We start from the raw sequence: 20,870 nt of genomic DNA on the forward strand, positions 1-20,870 counted from the left end.
TAATACCAATGAAGAGTACCAAAGCTCTGAACCAACTTAATCTGAGGACAGATGTCCTGATACCAGGGGACGTTATAGAAGAATCTCTGATGGCAGGTCCCTCTTCCTACCATCACTGCTTATGACTTGATGCAAATGTCTAAGAAATGAGGATGTCAAGTCTGATCAAATATCCCCAATAAAATGTGGGGTTTTGCAGAGGATAAAACTACACATCTTACCACTGTTTAAAATAGTATGCTAAAAGTATAAACCTGGCAGCTATCATGTACTGTCTGTATTTATGAGAGATATTTTACTTATTGTAGTTTCAAAAGGATATCAGTTTAATTTGAGAAAAAATGTTATGAAATAGCCAAGGGCTTGGATTAGAGTATGTCCCAAACAACTATGACCAATGTGACTGAAATTTACAACAAACAGCAGATGGCCCATGACAACACAAATTTTGACATCACAGCAGTGTGACTATTTACAAGAATGAAATATTCTTGAATGTTGTCTACAACATATTTGGTGCAAAAAAAAAAACAAAAAACCAACAAATCTTGCTTTCTTTCAGTATCAGATATACATGTTTTTTCTCACCCAACAGTGTTTTTTTGAAGAAACATATTTATAATACTCTCACTAAGATAAATGTATTCAAAGATGGCCATGTGTGTTAATGCAGTAAAAATCCTGTATTTGGTTTGAGATATTTTTCTTTGAGCTGCACTGAGTATCTTACATGACCACTTAAAATCGTTTTAAAACCTATGCACTTGTGCAAAATACCCAGGCTTATAAAACACTTATTTTGAAATTTCTGTATTTTAAAAAGTGAATTTGATTTTCCTTATTGGCTCATTTGTGGTGACAAACTTTTTGCCTTCCTTGTTGATCAAAATACAGGATACCTATATAGTTCTTGGGTACATAGCAGTGTTTATGGTCATGTGCTCCTAACAGTTCTAATTATCTAAATATTTGTTCCATATAACATGTATTTGTGTGAAATTAAAAGCCATTTCACATGGTAATGTCATGGTCAAGCCCCAATTCAGGAAAATTTAAGCATATTCTTAACTTTAAACACATGCTTAAGTGCTTTCTTGAATACAGATGCTTTCCTGAAGTGGGCTCTAAGTGCGTAAGAGTTACTTTTCCTTCCAAAGCTCTGTTTAATGAAATAATATACTAGATGTTCTAGCATAAAAAAGTTACTAGTTGCACAGTATCACTTAGAACTTGTTTACCCTTTTACTTTTTCTTCATGGAAATATCCTCCTTTTCATCTCTGTGGGAAGTTCAGGGAGATTTCCTTATTCTCCCCCGAGTCTGCACCCTCGAGGACATCATTCTTCCTTCAGAGAGTTTGGCAGAACTCTCTTAAGAGCCCATTAATACCTCAATTGCCAATCAGAGAGAATGATCACTCTTTACGCACAAATCCACTTCCCAGGCCTAAGGGCACTGCTTCAAAGAAAGTTTCAGACTGTTCCAACCCTGGGAAAGAAAGGGCATGTCTACATTACAGGCAACAGGGAATCCGGTGGCCCCTTGAAGACAAAGAGATTTATTTGGGCATAAGCTTTTGTGGGTAAAAAACCCACTTCTTCAGATGCGTGGAGTGAAAATTACAGATGCTGGCATTATATACCGACACATGAAGAGAAGGGAGTTAGTTTATGCCCAAATAAATCTGTTAGTCTTTAAGGGGCCACCGGATTCCTTGTTGTTTTTGTGGATACAGACTAACACGGCTACCCCTATACATTACAGGCACTATATCAGCACAACTACACCACTGCAGCTTGATTGAAGGGTTTTTTCCATCTCTGTAAAATATACACCCCCTCAACAGGTGATAGCTAGGTCAATGGAGGAACTCTTCATCAATGTAGCTGTGTCTACAATGGGGGTTAGGTTGACCTAACAACATTGCACAGGGTGTGAAATTTTTCACAGCCCTGAATGATGTAGCTAGGTCAACCTGAATTTTAGATGCAGACCAGGCCTAAAGCAGCGGCCACGAATTTACACTTTTAAAAACAAATAAATGGCAGTGTTTAATGAGGAAAAGGACCTAACCCAGCACTCTCTGAAGAAAGTGACAGTCTTCCAAATGATTTCCATGGGCACTGGATATGGGCCAAAGAATGGAAGTTTCTCAGGTCTTTGAAATAGATATATGCTAGAATTTAGGTGAAAATGTCTTATCCTTTATATTGTTTCTCATTTGGGCAGGAAGAAGAAACCACTTAGACGATGAGGACTTTAATTCAAATTTCGTTGTTAATTTTATTTTGCTCCATCTGACTGCAGTAATTACGTTATTCTGACTTTCATGCAAAGATCTGCATTCAATTTCACAATGTGTATTGCACTATATTTTTAGAATCTCTTCACTTCAAGCCATCCTCTCCTTTCACAGAATGAAATCTTGATCCTAAACACCACAAGAGCAAACATTTGCTTAATGTAAATTGTGATCTGTAGCAATACGAAAAGGAAAAAAAAGGAATTCATACTTATGCAGAAATTAATAACAAAAATGCACATTCTGCCAGAGTGCTTGAAAATTTGTGGAATCAGCAAATTTGAACTGTATTTTGATTGCATAAGGGAAAACCCTGGTCATTTAATTAATTGTGAAGAGCAAACCTCTTGCCTGTCTTGTGTGGGTCCATGGTGTAAGGGTTGAATGCAGGGAGTCTTTCCCGCATGAGAGGGAGGATGCTGCCTAGCAGTCCTTTGAGACTGCGTGGGCAGTCAAACTAACACACCCAGCAGTGCACCTTGACTCCAACAAGGAGTGGTTAGCTAGCCTTAGTGCACAGCCAGCCTTCCCACACACTGCACACTACCCTGCCGTACACAACCTGGGTAACTTAGAAACTTTCCACTCTGCTTCAGAAACTCCTCTGCCATCCTCCACCATTACAGCACTTCATTCTGATGTCGCTCAAATTTTGCCCAAATCTGTCACTCCAATTTCGTCCCAAATCTACTTACTTCCCAAATGTGCTAATGTTTACAGACACACATTCCCAATTCAAATATATGAAAAAAATTATTCAAGGCTTCATTTTAGTTAACAGAATTTTTATTTGATTTTACTCTTAATATTATAGCTCAAGTTAAATTATTTATAATTTAAACCATAGTTATTCCAGATCCCCAAAACCACTATCCCTAAAGCACATCAGAAGTGTTTAAATTTTGGTATTCATTTCTTTGTTAACATAAGAAGCAGCTAGAGAAGATTTCCTTTCATCACAACTCTGGAAGGAGAAACTGTACAACTTCAAACTGTACAACCCCCCCTTTCTTAACACCATCGTAAACATTATTAGCAAGAATGATCCAAGTCTCCTGAAACAGCCATATTCTACTTTTCAACCATTAATTTTTCAGGTAAATGTCCTTTCTTTACTTATGCCAATACAAATAAACCCTGGTATGCATGCTGTCCAATACACATATTATCATTCAGCATGTTTATTAGGGTAGTGCCTAAGGGCCAACCAAGAACGGGGTCCCATTTCACCAGGCACTGTATAAACAGAGTAGAACTCTCCCTGCCCTGACGAGCCTACAAGCTAAACAGAAAAGACAGACAAAGGATGAGGCAGGGTATGGGTAGAACACAAGCAGAGCGAACAATGGGATGGCATCAATTGTCACATTTGTTCCTCAATTTTTTCTCGGGGGAGGGAAGGAGGAGAGGTGAGTTTAATTAGATGGGCATAAGCTAAATGGAAAGAAAATAAAAGGAAAAAGGCACTGAAGGGAAGGGGGTAAAGGAGACAGAAGTGGAGAAGGAGGCAGATGTGGAAGAGAGCTGGTCAGGAATTTTTCAACTCAGGTTGGCCGTTTTTGTGTTCGTAAAATGCCTATTTGTCTAAACAGAATTTTTTTTCACAGATGGAATTTTTGGTCGAGAGAGAGAGAAAGAGACCAACTAACCACCTCAGAATAGTCAATAGCTCAAAGATTAGGATACTCCCTGGAAGGGGGTAAACCCAGATTCAAGACCCTGGTCTTCCTGATACAGATAGGAGAATAAGTAGTAATACTGCAATAAAACTGCAGTACACAAGGCCCTGTCTCAGATTTGACAGTGAGAAGGTCAGGTAATTTTGAATAAACTCCTATATTAAACTTGTAACAGAAGCAAAGTGAAAATAAGCTAACATTATTTCAATGTTACCTAAATAACCTTGCATTCTTGTTCCAGGTTAAATTTCTAAAAGATTCAACACAAATATTATTTCTGCAAATGCATTTCTGATGTATTTTAGTGTGCATACTGCAATATACCCAACACAAGATTATTTTGTCAGTGGGATTTTTTAACAAAGGATTTTTTAGTTTATTAAATTGGCATAGTTATCCAGCAACAATGCGGTATCATTGTGTTACCACCATTAATTCCATTGGCGTTACCAAAAAATTAAGAGCATTTCCTGGTAATTATACAGTTCTCTTGCTTTACTACTGTGTGTACTGTAATCACAAAGGTAATACATAGGCACCTCAATATAGGCCACTAAATCCGTATTTAGGCACTAAAGAAGTGGCCTAATTTTCAGAAGTACTAAACACACACAGTTTCCAATTAAGAAATGAGACTTCAGGTGCTCAGTACATCTGAAAACCAGGCTAATTTTAATTTAGTGCCTAACTTATGGCATTGAAATTTTAAAGTTTTAGATGACAAACTGCCAAAAATTTAAACTAAACATGATTAGGCTTTAATATAAGGATTTGTTCCAGTAAAACAGCAAACATACGGGAAAATATATGGAAAGACAGAAGAATTGCATTTGTCACTCTACTGTAATTGTGTAAAATTGCAGTTATACAGTGACTATTGTATGATAAGATATGCAACAATAGCGACACCTAGTGGTGTTTATAATTACAAAAATGATGCAATTGCTGAAGAAGAATAGTTTTAAACATTAAGTGAAATTAGCTTCATTCATTACTGTATATGACAAACATTAGAAATAAGCTAGCAAAACAAACCATTTTCCTATAAACTAATTGCCATGAAGTTGAAACCAAGTCAACTTAAAGAAAAAAAAACTTGAAAGCAGGTTCAAGTCACACACACCTTCTTGAGGACCTGTCAATTTTCATGGTTCTACACTCATTTTGCTCTTCTATTAAAAAGCTTTTTTCTGTCTCGCCCTGTTTGTGTGAGATTAGCTCACTGACTATACAAGGGAAAGAACGGTTACTCACCTTCTTTTAACTGTTGTTCTTCGAGATGTGTTGTTCATGTCCATTCCAATCAGGTATGTGCCTGTGCACATGCACAGTAGCCAGAAGATTTTTCCCTTAGCAGCAGCCGTAGGGTCGGCCTGGGCGCCCCCTGGAGTCGTGCCTTCATGGCGCCCAATATAGTGCCCTGCCGACCCGCCACCCCTTCAGTTCCTTCTTGCCAGCTACTCCGACAGAGGGGAAAGAGGATGGGTATTGGAATGAACATGCACCAGGAACATGTTGTCTAAGCCTGCGCCATGGTGGAATGCACAGCGATCAGGAGCGTAGGAACCCCCGCCAGGTTGTAGCACTCGCGGATGCAGGATGCGATCCATGACGAAATACGTTGTGACGACACAGTCAGACCTTTCATTCTGTCCCCCACTGCCACGAATAACTGGACCAATTTTCTGAACAGCTTCATTCTCTCGATGTAAAAGGCTAGCGCCCTGCAGACATTCAGAGAGTGGAGTCTCTGCTCCCTGCAGCTGGAATGAGGCTTAGGGTAGAACACCAGGAGAAAGATGTCTTGGTTGATGTGAAACTGCGACCATCATCTTCGGGAGGAAACCAGGGTGAGGTCTGAGCTGCACCTTGTCCTTATAGAACACAGTATATGGGGGATCTCAGGTTAGGGCCCTGAGTTCAGACACCTTCGTGGTCAAGGTTATCGTCACCAGAAATGCCACCTTGTAAGAGAGAAAGAGGAGGGAGCCATTGCCAAGGGCTCAAAGAGTGGTCCCATTAGTCTAGAAAGGACCAGATTGAGGTCCCAGGTAGGACAGGCTGTTGGACGTGAGCATATAGCCTGTCGAACCCTTTTAAAAACCGGCTGACCATAGGGATAGCAAACACCAAGCGGCCCTCCTCGCCCAGGTGAAAGACCGAGATGGCAGCTACATGAACCCTTATCAATGACAACGAAAGCCTCTGCTGCTTCAGATGGAGGAGGTAGTCCAGAATAAGTGGCACTGGGGCCGGCATCGGGGACAAATGGCACTGCGCCGACCATATTGAAAATCTTTTCCACTTGGCAAGGTAGGTGGCTCTCCAAGAGAGTTTTCTACAGCCGAGGGCTTCTCTAACCTGTTCTGAACAGGAAAGCTCCATCGGGTTCAACCATGGAGCTTCCACGCCGTGAGGTGAAGAGACACAAGGTTTAGATGTTGAAGACGACCATGATCTTGAGTCAGAAGGTCTGGGAAGAGCGGCAGGGCAACTGGAGCATCCACAGACATGTGTATCAGTGCTGTCGGGACCATGCTGGAGCTATCAATATAACCTGAGCTCATTCCCTCCAGATCTTGAGGATCACCTTGTGAATGAGTAGTATGGGTGGAAAGGTGAATTGGAGACAACCTCCCCACAGGAGGAGGGAACGCATCTGCTCTGGAGCTGTGATTCTGGAAGGAGCAGAACTGCTGGCACTTCCTGTTGTGTTGCATGGTGAATAGGTCTATCTGGGGAACGCCCCACCTCTGGAAGACTGAAATCATGATGTCGGGGTGAAGGGACTACTCACGGCCATGAAACGACCTGCTGAGGAGGTCTGCCTGCTCATTCTGTACCCTGGGGAGGTACGACACTTGCAGGTGTACTGAATGTTCTCCACAGAAGTCCCATAGCACAAGGGCTTCCTGGCACAGGGGAGAGGAGTGTGTACCTGTCTGTTGATATAGAACATTGCAGTGGTGTTGTCCATCATGACTGATACACATTGCCCCGTTAAATATGCCCGGAAGGCCTGCCATGCCAGGCAAACCGCTCTCAGCTCTCTGTCGTTGATGTGGAGAGCCAGATCTGCCTGAGACCAAAGACCTTGAGTCCTGAGGTCTCCTAGATGTGTTCCCCAGCCCACGTCTGATGCATCTGTCACTAGAGACCTGGACAGCTGCGGACTGGTGAAGGGGACCACTGAGTATACCTCCTGAGCATCGAGCCACCATAGGAGGGAGTCAAGGACCGGGTGAGGTAGGGTCACTATCCTGTCCAGGCTGTCTCTGGCCAGGCAGTACACTGATGTCAGCCACGACTAACGAGGTTGTAGTCTGAGCCTGGCATGCTGCACCACATAGGTACAAGCCGCCATGTGTCCCAGAAGCTTCAGGCAGTTTCTTGCTGTGTTGCTGGGAAACTGTCTTGAGGCCTCGAATGGCAGGGCCCAAAACCTCGCTTGCGTTAGGTATGCCCTGGCCTGATCGAGTCCTATACTACCCCTATAAACTCTGTCCTCTGAATGGGGGACAGAATGGACTTTGCTTCATTTAAAAGGAGACCCAGGTTGACAAAGGTGGCTTTGATAAACTTGACCTAAGCCTTCACTTGGGTCTTGGAGCGGCCCTTGATCAGCCAATCGTCGAGGTAAAGAAATACCTGAACCTGGTGCCTGCACAGAAATGCAGCAATGACTGCCATGCACTTGGTGAAAACCCAAGTTGTTGCTGACAGGAACGGGAGGACTGTGAAATTGGTAGTGAATGTTCACCACGAACCTGAGGTACTTCCTGTGGGGCTGAGTGATCGCAATATGAAAGTACACGTCCTTCAAGTCGAGGGTGGCATACCAGTCTGCTGGATCCAATAAGGGAATGACGGAGGTCAGAGAGACCGTGAGGAACTTGAGTTTCTTTGTAGAGTTGACATGGCCACCCCTTGCGTCTCAAAGCCGTGGCCCAACTGGGTCTAGGTATTGGGAATCGACTGCTTTCGACTCTCTTCTTCTTCTGCACCGGTGACTGGGACCAGTCCCGAAGGCTGGAGTGTCCTCGAGACGCTACATCACAGGGCCGAGGCTCCTTGAGCGCGTCTTTTTTTGGCGCCTGGTACCTCAAAGAGGGTGCCGGCAAGCTCCGCACCAAAGACGATGTGCTGGTGGTAGGATCCCCAGCACCGGGGTCTGACTGTGGTTGAAGAGCTGCCTCCATGAGGAGGATTTTATACCGCTGCTCTCTCTCTTTCAGGGTTCTTGGTTGGAATTCCAGACAGATTTTACAGCTGTCTTTTTGGTGACCTTCGCCCAGACACCATAAACAAGAGGTGTGGGGGTCACTCTTTGGCATGCACTTCACGCAGTCCTTGAAACCTACAGATCGCAGCATGCCCTGGGGACAGCAAGGAAGGGGAACAGCCCCTGCAATGGAACTTACAACTACTTAACTAGGTAACAACCTATACTAACTGACTAAACAAGAAGAATACAACGAGAGTCGAGCTGCTAAGCAACTTGCTAGAGCAAGAGCCAGGGAAGTTCCACCTACCATCACTGGTGGTAAGAAGGAACAGAGGGGGTGGCAGGTCGGCAGGGCACTATATTGGGTGCCATGAAGGTGCGACTCCAGGGGGCGCCCATGCCGACCCTATGGCTACTGTTAAGGGAAACATCTTCTGGCTACTGTGTATGTGTGTGCAGGCACACACGATTGGAATCAACATGAACAAGTACTCAAAGAAGAAACAATAAAACTGACTACACCCAAAGTCCTGTCCAATGTACAAAGTAAACAATCTGAAAAGACAGTAAAAATATTTTCTACTCTAATCTTTCAGTTATAGTAATCACTGGGTATTACTTTAACAGTGAACAAAGACATTTCAGAGAGAAGTACAATTTAAGTTGACAGCATCCATTTAACATATATATTTTTAAAACCCTACATTAAAAGAACACTGAGGTTGCAGCGTCAAGCACTCAAAAGTAGGGATATGACAGAATTAAGGTTGCCTGTGCAAGCTACCTCCAACAGATACCGACATGCAACTTCATGAAAGCTGCACTCTGTTGCAAAACATGAGCAGACCTCAGACACTCTCGTAACAACAGATCAGCACATCTGTCACATACTGATTCCATACATCTGGGGAACTAGGCTGCCTTAATACTGCTGAGATCACAGTTAAGGTTTTCCATTACAATACGAGTATGAAGAAGCTGAGGTTCATATTGCCTTTTGGTATCAGTCAGATGAGGAAGTGAAAGCCTTATGGAGCACTGAAGTGTTATCAACAGCATTGTAGGCATTGCATGGATAGGGTCTATACTGATGTAGTCTTAACTGTCACTTAATAAAGTTTTTTATATTTATTTCCTAGTCTTTTATACAGGGTTTGTACCTCAATGGATAGGTTCACACTGTTAGATATGGGAGAAGGGGAAAATGACAAAGTAACGGAATCTGAAACACCTATAGTTTGGTGTGCCCTATAATTTACAAATATAAAATAAGTGTGTGTGGCACGATGTTCTCTTTGTGTGAATTAAATAAACCACTTGTTTTTAATAAAGAAAATTTGTCCACATCTTTCATAAAGTATGGTGCCCAGAATGAGTATTCCAGCTGAGGCCTCACTAGTGCAAAGTAGAAAAGGACAATTGCCTCCCATGTCTTACACACAACCCAGAATTAGCCTTTTTTGCAACTGCATCACATTGTTGACTCATATTCAATTTGGGATGCACTGAAACTCCCAAATTCTTTTCAGTAGTATTGCCACGTAACCCGTTATTCCCTATTTTATAATAGTGCATTTGATTTTTCCTTCCTAGGTGAAAATTTGCACTTGTCTTTATTGAATTTCATCTTATTAAATTCAGATAAATTCTCCAATTTGTCAAGGTCCTTTGAATTCTAAACCTGTCCTCCAAAGTGCTTGCAACCTCTCCCAGCTTCGTGTGATCTACAAATTTTATAAGCATGCTGTCCACTCTACTATCCATGTCATTAATGAAAGTATTGAATAGTACCAGACCCAGGACTGACCCCTATGGGACCCCACTAGAGGCATCCTCCCAGTTTGATAGCATACCATTGATAACTACTCTGAGAACAGTCTTTCAACCAGATGTGCACCCACCTCATAGTAATTTCATTTAGACAGTATTTCCCTAGTTTGTTTATGAGAATATCCCGCGGGACTGCGTCAAAAGCCTAACTAAAATCAAGATCTCTCACACCAACTGCTTCCCTCCCCAATCCATTAGGCCAGTAACCATGTTTCCACTTTTTGCAGGACTTCTTTTTGATTTTCATGTCACTAAAGAGCTCCTGATGGAGCCATATTGGCCTGTTATTAGTCTTCCTATCTTTTCTTCACATCAGGATAATTTGCAGTTGTGCCTTTAATAGTCTCTCTTCGAGAAACTGCCAGCTCTTCTGAACTCCTCTAACTTTAGATTTTCTTCCTGTGGACCTTACCTATCAGTTCTCAGAGTCTGTCAGAGTCTGGTTTTTTGAAGTCTGTTGTCATTCTGTTGCTCACTCTTTCCCTTCCTTAGGATCATGAAATACATAATTTCATGATCATTTTTACCCAAATTGCCTTCCACCTTCAGATTCAATACCAATTCCTCCCTCTTGCACGTCTAAAATGTCAGTCCCCCCTGATTACGTCCTCCACTTTCTGAAACAAAAAGTTGTCCCCAATACATTCCAAGAACTTATGGGAAATTTTGGGTTTGGCTGTATTACTTTTGCAACAGGGGTCTGGGTATTTAAAGTCCCCCATTACCACCAGGTCTTGTGTCTTGGATATTTGTTCTAGAAATGCCTCATCCACCTCCTCTTCCTGATTTGGTGGTCAATAGTAGACCTCCAACAGTGACATCACCCCTCCCTTTTTAACCCCCTTTTATATTTAGCCAGAGACTTTGAACTGGTCTGCATCTCTCCTCTTTTCAGACAACAGAACAAGCATATATATAGTCTATGACTATTTATACCTCCTCTCTTTTTATCTTGTCTGCCCTTCCCGAACAAACTATATCTCTCATACCTAAATTCCAATCATGAGACCTATCCCATAAAGTCTCGGTGATGCCAATTAAGTCACAGTCAGCAGAGGTGAGATTTGAACATATGATTTCCTCTTTCCCACTCTCCAACATGAATACAATCATAGTAACTAATTTGGGGGTATGGTACTGCTCTCATTTTTGGGTAGTAATTACGATGTTTCATCTATTTGTCATGGAATTCCTGTAATTACAGAGCAGCAAGAAGTGTCAACAACAGCAATACAGCTGTCTGCCATCAGCAAACATTTCAGAACTCCCTATCAGCCACCATATTGACTACCACTAGAGCCAAAACATCCACAGTTAATTATATTATACACAAAAATAAAATTGTTTCCTAAGACCCGCAAGATGAGTCACTGTATAGTAAAAATAGCAGACATTTAAAAAATGAATAAATTGCAGTTCCCTGGGAGTCCTGATGCTCTGAAAATCATGGACCAGTTACTCAGCTTCTGGAGGATCATTTTGGGGTCTGATCCCAAGATGTGATGACCATTGTAATTCCTATTGAAGTGTTTGGGAACTGTAGATGCTCAGCATCCTTCAGGATCAGGCTCTTTCTGTAAAATTACACTTTAAATTAAAATTAATGTTCACTGCGTTAGGGGAGATATTTTTTACTCAAGAGCTTAATCTTGGAAACACAGTTTAAATGAATTGAGATGTTTTTGTAACATTATTCTTCAGATAAATCCATAAAAGCATGCAACATTTTCAAATTATTCTTGGCTGAGTCAATGCTTTGCAAAAGTAAAGTTAGCATCAGATGGAGCTTACCTATTTTTTTTGGAATTTTCATCCTTCCCTCTTTTAACTCCAAAAATTCTTGTAATCAGGGTACTAAACAGAAGAGTGGAGGAATTTCTCACCTAATGTATAAAGAAACATGGAATAGATATTAATCAGTTTTCAAACCGCACTGTAAACTGGATTTCAAATTTAGATGCAATTTAATTTAGAATTTTTTAAAACCCCAGCAGAACATTTTGCATGCTAGACTAGACAAACAGTCCCTAATCTAGCATCCTTCTTAGCGGCACAGGAGGGTGAAAGTAGTTTGCTATACAATATTTAACATCAGAGGGGTAGCTGTGTTAGTCTGGATCTGTAAAAAGCAACAAAGAGTCCTGTGGCACCTTATAGACTAACAGATGTATTGGAGCATATGCTTTCGTGGGTGAATACCCACTTCATCAGACACATGTAACATGAGTGGACATGCAGGTGAATGAACGTCCACCAATGTTATATACGCCATCATGTGCCAGCAATGCCCCTCTACTATGTACATCGGCCAAACTGGATTAGTCCCTACGTAAAAGGATAAATGGACACAAGTCAGATATTAGGAATGGCAATATACAAAAACCTGTAGGAGAACACTTCAACCTCCCTGGACGCACAATAGCAGATTTAAAGGAGAAGTAAGAGGGATAGGTGACCATGGGGATCGAGCTGCACAGTGAGCCTGTTTCTGACTCCACTGCAGTCCTGCCAGTCCCACCTGTCAGGCACAGGTGAGCAAAAACACTTCAGGACCAGACTTCAAAGAGAAACCGCTGAGCTTCAGTTCATTTGCAAATTTGACACCATCAGCTCAGGATTAAACAGACTGTGAATGGCTAGCCAACTACAAAAGCAGTTTCTCCTCCCTTGGTGTTCACACCTCAACTGCTAGAAGAGGGCCTCATCCTCCCTGATTGAACTAACCTCGTTATCGCTAGACTGATTCTTGTCTGCATATTTATACCTGCCTCTGGAAATTTCCATTACGTGCATCTGACGAAGTGGGTATTCACCCACGAAAGCTTATGCACCAATACATCTGTTAGTCTATAAGATGCCACAGGACTCTCTGTTAATATTTAACATGTGAGTGGAACAGACAAATAGTTTAATGAACTTCAATGACCTAAAACAGTTTAATGGAGGAGATTGTGTGGCTTAATGGTTAAAAGATCAGGGCTGGGAAGCAAGCAATCTGGTATCCATCCCTGACTCTGCCACAAACTTCCTGTGTAACCTTGGGTAAATCACTAACCTCTGCCCCATTTCCCAATCTTTAAAATAAGGAAAAGAACATCTACCAGTGGCTCCAACTTCTTTAGCCCAGGGACCATCTCACAAACATCTCCAGAAAGTATGAATTCTCACTCCACAACATGCATATTCTTCAGTGTTGCTAGTGTCACTGTAGGGGCCTAGACTATAGTGTTTTTGTTTTGTTTTTTTCTGGAATGGATTTTCAATGGTTGGCATCAGACAAAGAATACATGCTAATATAGCAGGCAATTGGAGAGTCTGGTAGTAGGCAAATTTTCATTTCTTTGTCCTTGCACAGGAATTTTTTCTTCAGCACTTGCTGGGTTGTTCTGCTTTCCCCTCTGCAGGGCAATGCCTGCTCCCTGTTTTAGGAGCCATATGCTTAGCCTCATAAGTTCTGCCTTTTCCCAGTCCTCCCTGAAAGGAGGTCATTATCTGTCTCATGGAACAGGTAGGGATCAGTAGCCAGATAAAACTATATTCCATTTTGTAATGAGCACAGCTATGGAAGCATAGAAATGATGGCACTGAAGACTCAGGAGTTTCAGCTTACATCAGAATTTTCTGATTTTCTTACATTTTTCTACTTTCTCCTATTTAGTTTCCCCAACATACACTTATCTAAATTTTAACAGACTGCTTTTTATGTAGTACAACAAATGTAATAACATTTACCAAGGTATTTACAATGCACCATGGTATCTAAACAACAAAAAACAATTATGTTAATTAGCCAAAAACTACGTGTGTGTTTTTTGTAATATCTAATTTAAGAGTTTCTCAGATAAATATTACCAAGACACTAAGAAGTACCCCTTCTCAGTCGCATTATCTAAAAAGGAATATTAACTCTATTTTTCATGGGATTAAGAAAAGAGTGGATCTCTGCATGTCTAAGGATGGTGAGTAGCTTCCCATTGCAAAGTGCAACATTGATGATACCTGTCAATAATAGTACCAGAGTTGATGGCCAGGACAGAAATAGTGGAACTCAGGGAACTGAAGGCCAGTGAAACACTCAGCAGAAACCAAATCAAATTCAACTAGCACATTATAGTTCAATGGGAATCACAGCTTTCATAAATCAAAAAACACTGAGACCACGGTCCAGAGCTCATCTCCCTTACCTGCAAAGAACATCACAAAATCATCATCAATCAGATGAAAGTACTATTAAGAAAGTGAGGCTTTCCGGAATAATCAGTCTGAGAACTACTGCAAAGTTCAGACATATCTTTGGGCTACATTAAGGGCAAGGAACAAACATAAGCCCAGGTTTCCAGTAGTCTAAAGCATTTATTTTTAGCCATGGCAGGTCATGAGATATTGGACTTTAAAAATAACATACTGATAACCATCTTGCACTGAGACCCAATCCAATGATTAGGGAAAAAAAAAAAAAAAAAAACTTGACTCTTGCTAACATGACGCACCGACTCACTATTTATCAGCCAATCAGATTTTTTTTAATGGTAAGATAATTTACTTTTGTCACTCTTGAAATTAGAAAGAAGTACACTCTGCATTACATCAAACCAACACAAAAAATACATTGATATAACAATACTGAGACACAAACTGCAGCTTTCCTGTGATTTTCCTCCAGTATCGTGCCATGATACATCACATTCTGTAATACATATGAACGTTCAGTTCATAAAAATTCCATCAGCAGTGGTACAATTATTGACAAACATTACAAACGCTTTAATTAGCACCATCACCACATGCTTCTCCAATCTAATATAATGTATTAAGGATTAACTTACTGCCCAGACAGGGGATGTAAAACCTAGAATTGCTGCTTGTATTCCATCTGCTATGTAAGGTATGATGTTTTCACCAAAGCGGGTATCCCTAAACAAGGCCCTCAGGATATTTAAAGCATGAACCTGGAGGAAAAAATCATAATTTGTTTTGTAACATATGCTACTTTGTTGGAAAAGTCCTCAAACTACATACTTCAACCATAGCCATGGAGATGAACAAATCCACGCATTTACTCATTTATGCCACTTAATTTCCACTTTAAATTCCATTCAACCTATCACTATTAACAATTAAATCAATACAATGGCACTGTGCAAAGTGCTTTGAAAAGCATAGTCATAGTTAAAAAAAGAAACAGTGAATAAATGATTCACTTTTCTAGCTACCCCCACATTTATGAAACACAGATTCTTGGATGAAAGAAACTAAAAAATATAAATACATTTATATCCTTTAACAGCAGCAAACATATGAAGAAATGAGTGTCAAATTCGTTACTACAGCTAGTAAAACTGTAATGCTTAGCAATCTATCTCGGACAAATAAATCCTGAACCTTCTGTATTACAAGTAAAATCAAGCCATAAAAGTTGCACTTTTTCTCTTCAGTTACCATGAGGAGACAATTTTCAAAATTTCTCAGGATTATCTGAAGCATCAAACCTTGTAAGTAAAGTCAATTTGATCACCCTTTTCTGAGCTTCAGGTACATTATACTTAAATTTGACAACCAAGATGGGGGAAAAAAATGATACTTTTTGATTCAGGCCTGGTCCATACTACCAAGATAGGTAGCTTACATTGACCTAATTGTGCATGTGTCTACACTCAAATTTGTCTCCCACAGCTATAAGCGCCTCGTTACACCAACATAGTAACACCATCTCCCCGAGCAGCATAGAGTCACTGCTGATGTACTTCAGTTAATGGAGTGCAAATGCAGACACTGCGGTACTTATGTCAACCCTAACTGTCTTCCAGCAACTGTCCCACAATGCCCCAGAGTGACCACTCTGGTCAGGCATTGTGAACTCCACTGCCAAGAGGTCACGGAGACCGGAAGCCCACACACGCCCATTCAAAGCCCCAAGAATTTTTGAAATTCCTTTTCCTGATTTCCTGGCTTGGCAAGCACACATAGCAGCTCTCCATTGTTGTGTGCAACTTCCCTGCTGATCACGTCAGCTACATGCTCCAGATACACTCCTGCCTGGTGCAAACAGGAGATATTGGATCTCCTGGGCCTGTGGGGAGAAGAGCTCAGCTCTGAAGCAGCCACAGAAACGTCGACATCTACAGATTGCTCATGGGACACAGGAGAAGGGATTTGACAGGGACCAGCGCCAATGCTGCATGAAAGCCAAGGAGCTGTAGCAGGCATACCAGAAGGGTGCAGGGAAGCCAACAATCAATCCAGTGCCAAGCTGCAGACCTGCCACTTTTACATAAAGCTACATGCCATACTCAGCAAAGACTCCACCACCACTATCCACAGCATCGTTTATATCTCTGAGGAGGTTGAGTGACAGACCCCTGCCAGGTACAGCCAGGAGAAGTATGGGTGACCAAGCTGCACAGTGAGCCTGTTTTTGATTCCACTGCAGTCCTGCCAGTTGAGCACAGGTGAGCCCAATGCAGGGGAAGGAACCTTGGGCAAGCATGCAGATAAATTTTCAATTACAGAGATGGCGCTCCCAAAGTAGCAGGACACATCTTTTGACTTTTCATTAATTTACTCATGCTAGAAGAGGTAGTGGTAATGACCAAGAGCAGTAGAGTTGCTATCTGCTTTACATTCGCCTATAGAGTCAGGCAGGGGGAGCAAATTGGAGCTTTTTTTTTTGCCTATTTTTTTTTTTTTTTATGTACACAGGGATGTCCCTTGAATTCTCTTGAGAGATCTTAATGAAAATTTTCATGGAGGTACTCTGCAATCCTCTGCCGAAGGTTTCTAGGGAGGACTGCCCTTTTCTTCCTCCGTGGTAGAATGCTTTCCCATGCCACTCAGTGGTAACTTTGGCAGGCACCATTGCAGTACACAAGCTAGCAGCATATGGGCCCATGCAGCTTAAGGACACCAGAAGCAGCTGAGCTGTCTCTCTGCCGTTGTTATCCTCAGGAGTGAGATAAAAGCTAAAATGGAAAATGGTGGAAAAAAGTGCCAGTATTCAGTGCCACTGCCCTATACTACTAGAATCATGCAACACCAACCCCCAGCAGGCCATGCTCACCCTGGCTGGCGCTGTGACTGACGCCATGCACAAGCAATCCCAAGAAGAAATGACAATGTTGTACTTAAAACTTTAGAGGAGCAAGGCGAGTGAGTTCAGCACCTCAAGTTTCGCTTTCCATAGTGAATACACTGACAATGGTACCTCTGTGGGTTTTATCTTCAGCTGCTGCCGTTGCAGCCTTCAGGGTCTCTCTCTCCACACTCACGGAATGCCTGAACCAGATGAGGAGGAAGAGCACTCAGGATGATATGTTCAATGAGATCCTGCAAGCCAGTGCTGTATCAGACCATGAACACGGGGGCCTGGCGGATGAACATTGCAGATACCATGGACAAGGAAAGAATGGAGAGGACAAAGGCCCAGGAGTCCCAACAGGAAAAGGAGAGGGAGATGCACCAGGACATAATGGGGCTTCTCAGGCAGACTCTGCAGCAGACTCTGGTAGACCTGCAGGTTCAACAATCCCAGGCTCACATTCCTCTGAAGCTCAACATTGGGACCTCCCTAAACCTTCCCCTTCCCCACAACATTCCAAATGGCATCAAAGGTTGCTACACTACCCCTACCACTCCACCTCGGGGAACATTAAAGACAGTCACATCTTCACATACACTGACCTGTGAAAGCCACAGTTGGAGTATGTGTAGTTTAAACGAACATGAATGATCCTTCCCCTTAATAAGTTCTGTTCTTTTAATTTATTACGCTTTTAAATATATTTGTTGTAAAACTACACTGGGTTTTTCATTCTTCCAATGATTGTTACAGAATAAAACTCTATTATTTGTAAAATAATTCATATTTATTAACTCACAGCACATGCTGCCGAGCACTATGCAGTTCTGAAAGCAACCAATTACACAGTGTCACACAACTCATAAAATCATTCACAAACAACATTAATAGGTGCATTGACAATGTTATATTCCTACAGCATTCACCATACAATTCCTACCAGGCCACAAAAGAGCAGGGCCAGACAGACCACACTACAACACCACCACACACTTACTCTGGCTCACTGTTAAAATGGTCTTTCAAAGCCTCCCTGAACCATACTGCTCTGCGTTGCACCCTTCTAACATCCCTTGCACCTGTCTGTTCAAACTCAGCAGACAGCCTCTCCACCTACGTCCTCCACCCTTGTGGAAACTTTGCGCCCTTTGCTTCACAGATATTATTCAGGACACAGCAGTCAGCTATAACAATTGGGATATTTTTCTTATCAAGGTCCAATCTCATGAGTAAACAATGCCAGCAACCTTTCAAATGACCAAACACACATTCAACTGTTATTCTGCACCTGCTGAGCTGGTAATTGAACTGTTCCTTGGTGCTGTTGAGATGGCTGGCATACGGTTTCATGAGCCAGGGAGCAAGCGGTAGGCTGGGTAGCCCAGGATCACTATTGACATTCCAACATCCCCAATGCTAATCCTCCAGTCAGGAGAGAAAGTTCTCGAAGATACTAGCATCATGCACCTTCGCTGACCAGTCCATACTGCTGTTAGCAAAGCATCCCCAGTGATCCACCGACAGTTGCATAACCATAGAAAAGTAGCCCATTCTGTCAATATACTCTGTGGCAAGGTGATTTGGTGCTAAAATAGGGACATATGTGCTGTCTATCGCACCACCACAGTTCGGAAACCCAACTGCTACAAATGAATCCACTATGTCCTGCACATTGCTGAGTCACAGTTCTGCAAAGCAAGAGGTGATTAATGGGCCTGCACACTTGCATCACAACGGCCCCTGTGGGGGACTTCAAATTTATTCCCAGCTGACCTGTAGCAATCTGGCATTACAAGTTTCCACAGTGCGATCACTAATTGCTTCTCCACTGTCAGTGCAGCTCTCACTTTGGCATCACTGTGCTTGAGGGCTGGGGCACACTTAGCGCACAGGTCCAGGAATGTGGCCTTGCGCATCCAAAAGTTCTGCAGTTACTGCTTGTGATCCCATACTTGCATAACGATGGAATCCCACTAGTCAGGGCTTGTTTCTCAGGCCCAGAAGCGCCGCTCCACCATCTGCAGCTGTTCCATGAACATCACCAAAATCCTTGAATTGGTTCCCATTATGTCCCACAGCAATCAGTCTTCCAAGGAATGACCATGCCTCTCACTCATTTGGTTCTTCTTACGGCTCTGCAAATACCCCAGGATTGTGCACCCTGTGCTTGCCAACACTCATGACAATAGTACAGAGGCATACAGCCACCATGCTTCTCTCAGAGATGTTAGATAATGAGGAAGGCCACGTGGGTTTGTGGGATTTTGAAAAAAAGCGAGAAAATTACAGGATATAGATAACATTATGGGATAGAGACAGTTACATACTGGGAAATTCACCCCATGCGCCCAGTCATCTCTGCACGATTCATTTTCGCCCCATCATGCAATGCCAAAACTTCCCAAAAGACAACATGCTGAATGGTGGCGAGTTGCATGGTTGGATACCTACCCATGGTGCACTGCTCTCTGCACTGATACAAGCACTCCTGGTGAGTATGCACACCAGCAACACAAGGAGCCAAGTATGCACGCACACAAGCAATGTAATAACTGTGGCAGCTGTATGCCAAAGTACCTTGAGTCAACATAAATTTATAATGTAGACGTGGCCTCAAAAATTAGACAAAACACACACAAAAACCCAACCTGGACCAGGTGTTTATGAAAAACTTGCCAATTTTAAACTAAGATTAATACATGGGCTATCTCAATAGACACTGTATTCTTCTTGTACTTCCCTACACATACTGGGCTAGATCTTCAGCTGATGGTAATCACTGAAGTTGACTTTGATGGAGCTACATAAATTTGCACCAGCTAACAAGCTGGCATAGTAACTAAATACTACAAACACTAGCTAACCACAAACCATGCTCAGCTATCCAGTTTTTAAAGTACTGCTACGGTAATGTTGAAAAATAAAGATGTTCGACATTAAATTGGACCAATTAGTTTTAAGATTTACAAATATAAGTTGCTGATCACATATTTAAGCATGAAGAGCAGTTGAGTATGTACAAGAGTCATTTTTCAGTGTGTGTTCTCATTACTGTTCCATACTATGAATGGAACACAAACTATTTGTTTATTTACTCAAAATGGAACATTGCTTAATACTAAAATTTACTCATCATTTGTTCAGAAATATTACAGGGCAATAATCTGATTATGTAAATTCTAATAAAAAGGAATTAGTATACTTTCACCACATGAAGAGGTCAATACACCAAAAGAGTCAATATAGAATGTTCAGGATTGTTGTTCAGAACATATCATTCACTTGCATGAAGAGTCCAATAACTCCACAACCTCTGAATGCTTCAAGAAACTAAACTTTAGCATGTTTGTGGATCAAAAAAATGAATTACATCTACTTTTAAAAAACACAATGACTGGTTGACAAAGGACTGTTTTGGGAACTTTTTTTCCTAATATCATGATGTGTTTTACTTCTCACCTGAGGGATTATGTTGGGTGACTCATTCACAGGTACAGCCAAAGATATTAACTCATTCATTGTCATTTTCAGTAAGTTTGTTTTACTCTTCTTTGGTTCTGAAGCCAACAAAGCCTAAGGGAGGGTAAAAAGTCGTAAGTAATTAGTTATTTCTAGTTATCTACGATCAGTATTGCCCAATTACCATCTCTCTCACACATATAAAAGATATTAAAGCAGAGCACCTTAGGGAAACTGGCACAACAGTTTCGATTTTAAACCTGTTTTTCTTTGATTGGTTTGAAAAAAATATATAGTTTT

The 20,870-nt window shown here is 41.7% G+C and overlaps 1 protein-coding gene across 9 annotated transcripts in view; it reads right to left on the reverse strand.

The window, feature by feature from the left end:
* The window catches only part of THADA (THADA armadillo repeat containing), a 335,835-nt gene that overhangs the window by 241,070 nt on the left and 73,895 nt on the right, over positions 1 to 20,870 (reverse strand). For 8 of the 9 annotated variants that reach the window (XM_039529575.1, XM_039529574.1, XM_039529572.1 and 5 more), the window contains exons 24-26: positions 20,571 to 20,684; positions 14,863 to 14,985; positions 11,828 to 11,919 (exon numbers count right to left, since the gene is read on the reverse strand). In XM_039529575.1, coding sequence (XP_039385509.1) covers positions 11,828 to 11,919; positions 14,863 to 14,985; positions 20,571 to 20,684 — 329 coding nt within the window. Of the gene's footprint in view, positions 1 to 2,299; positions 2,432 to 11,827; positions 11,920 to 14,862; positions 14,986 to 20,570; positions 20,685 to 20,870 lie in introns of those variants that run through there. The other variant, XM_039529580.1, reaches the window with a different exon arrangement.

This window comes from Mauremys reevesii, linkage group 3 (assembly GCF_016161935.1).
Source record: "Mauremys reevesii isolate NIE-2019 linkage group 3, ASM1616193v1, whole genome shotgun sequence".
Lineage (NCBI taxonomy): Eukaryota > Metazoa > Chordata > Testudines > Geoemydidae > Mauremys > Mauremys reevesii.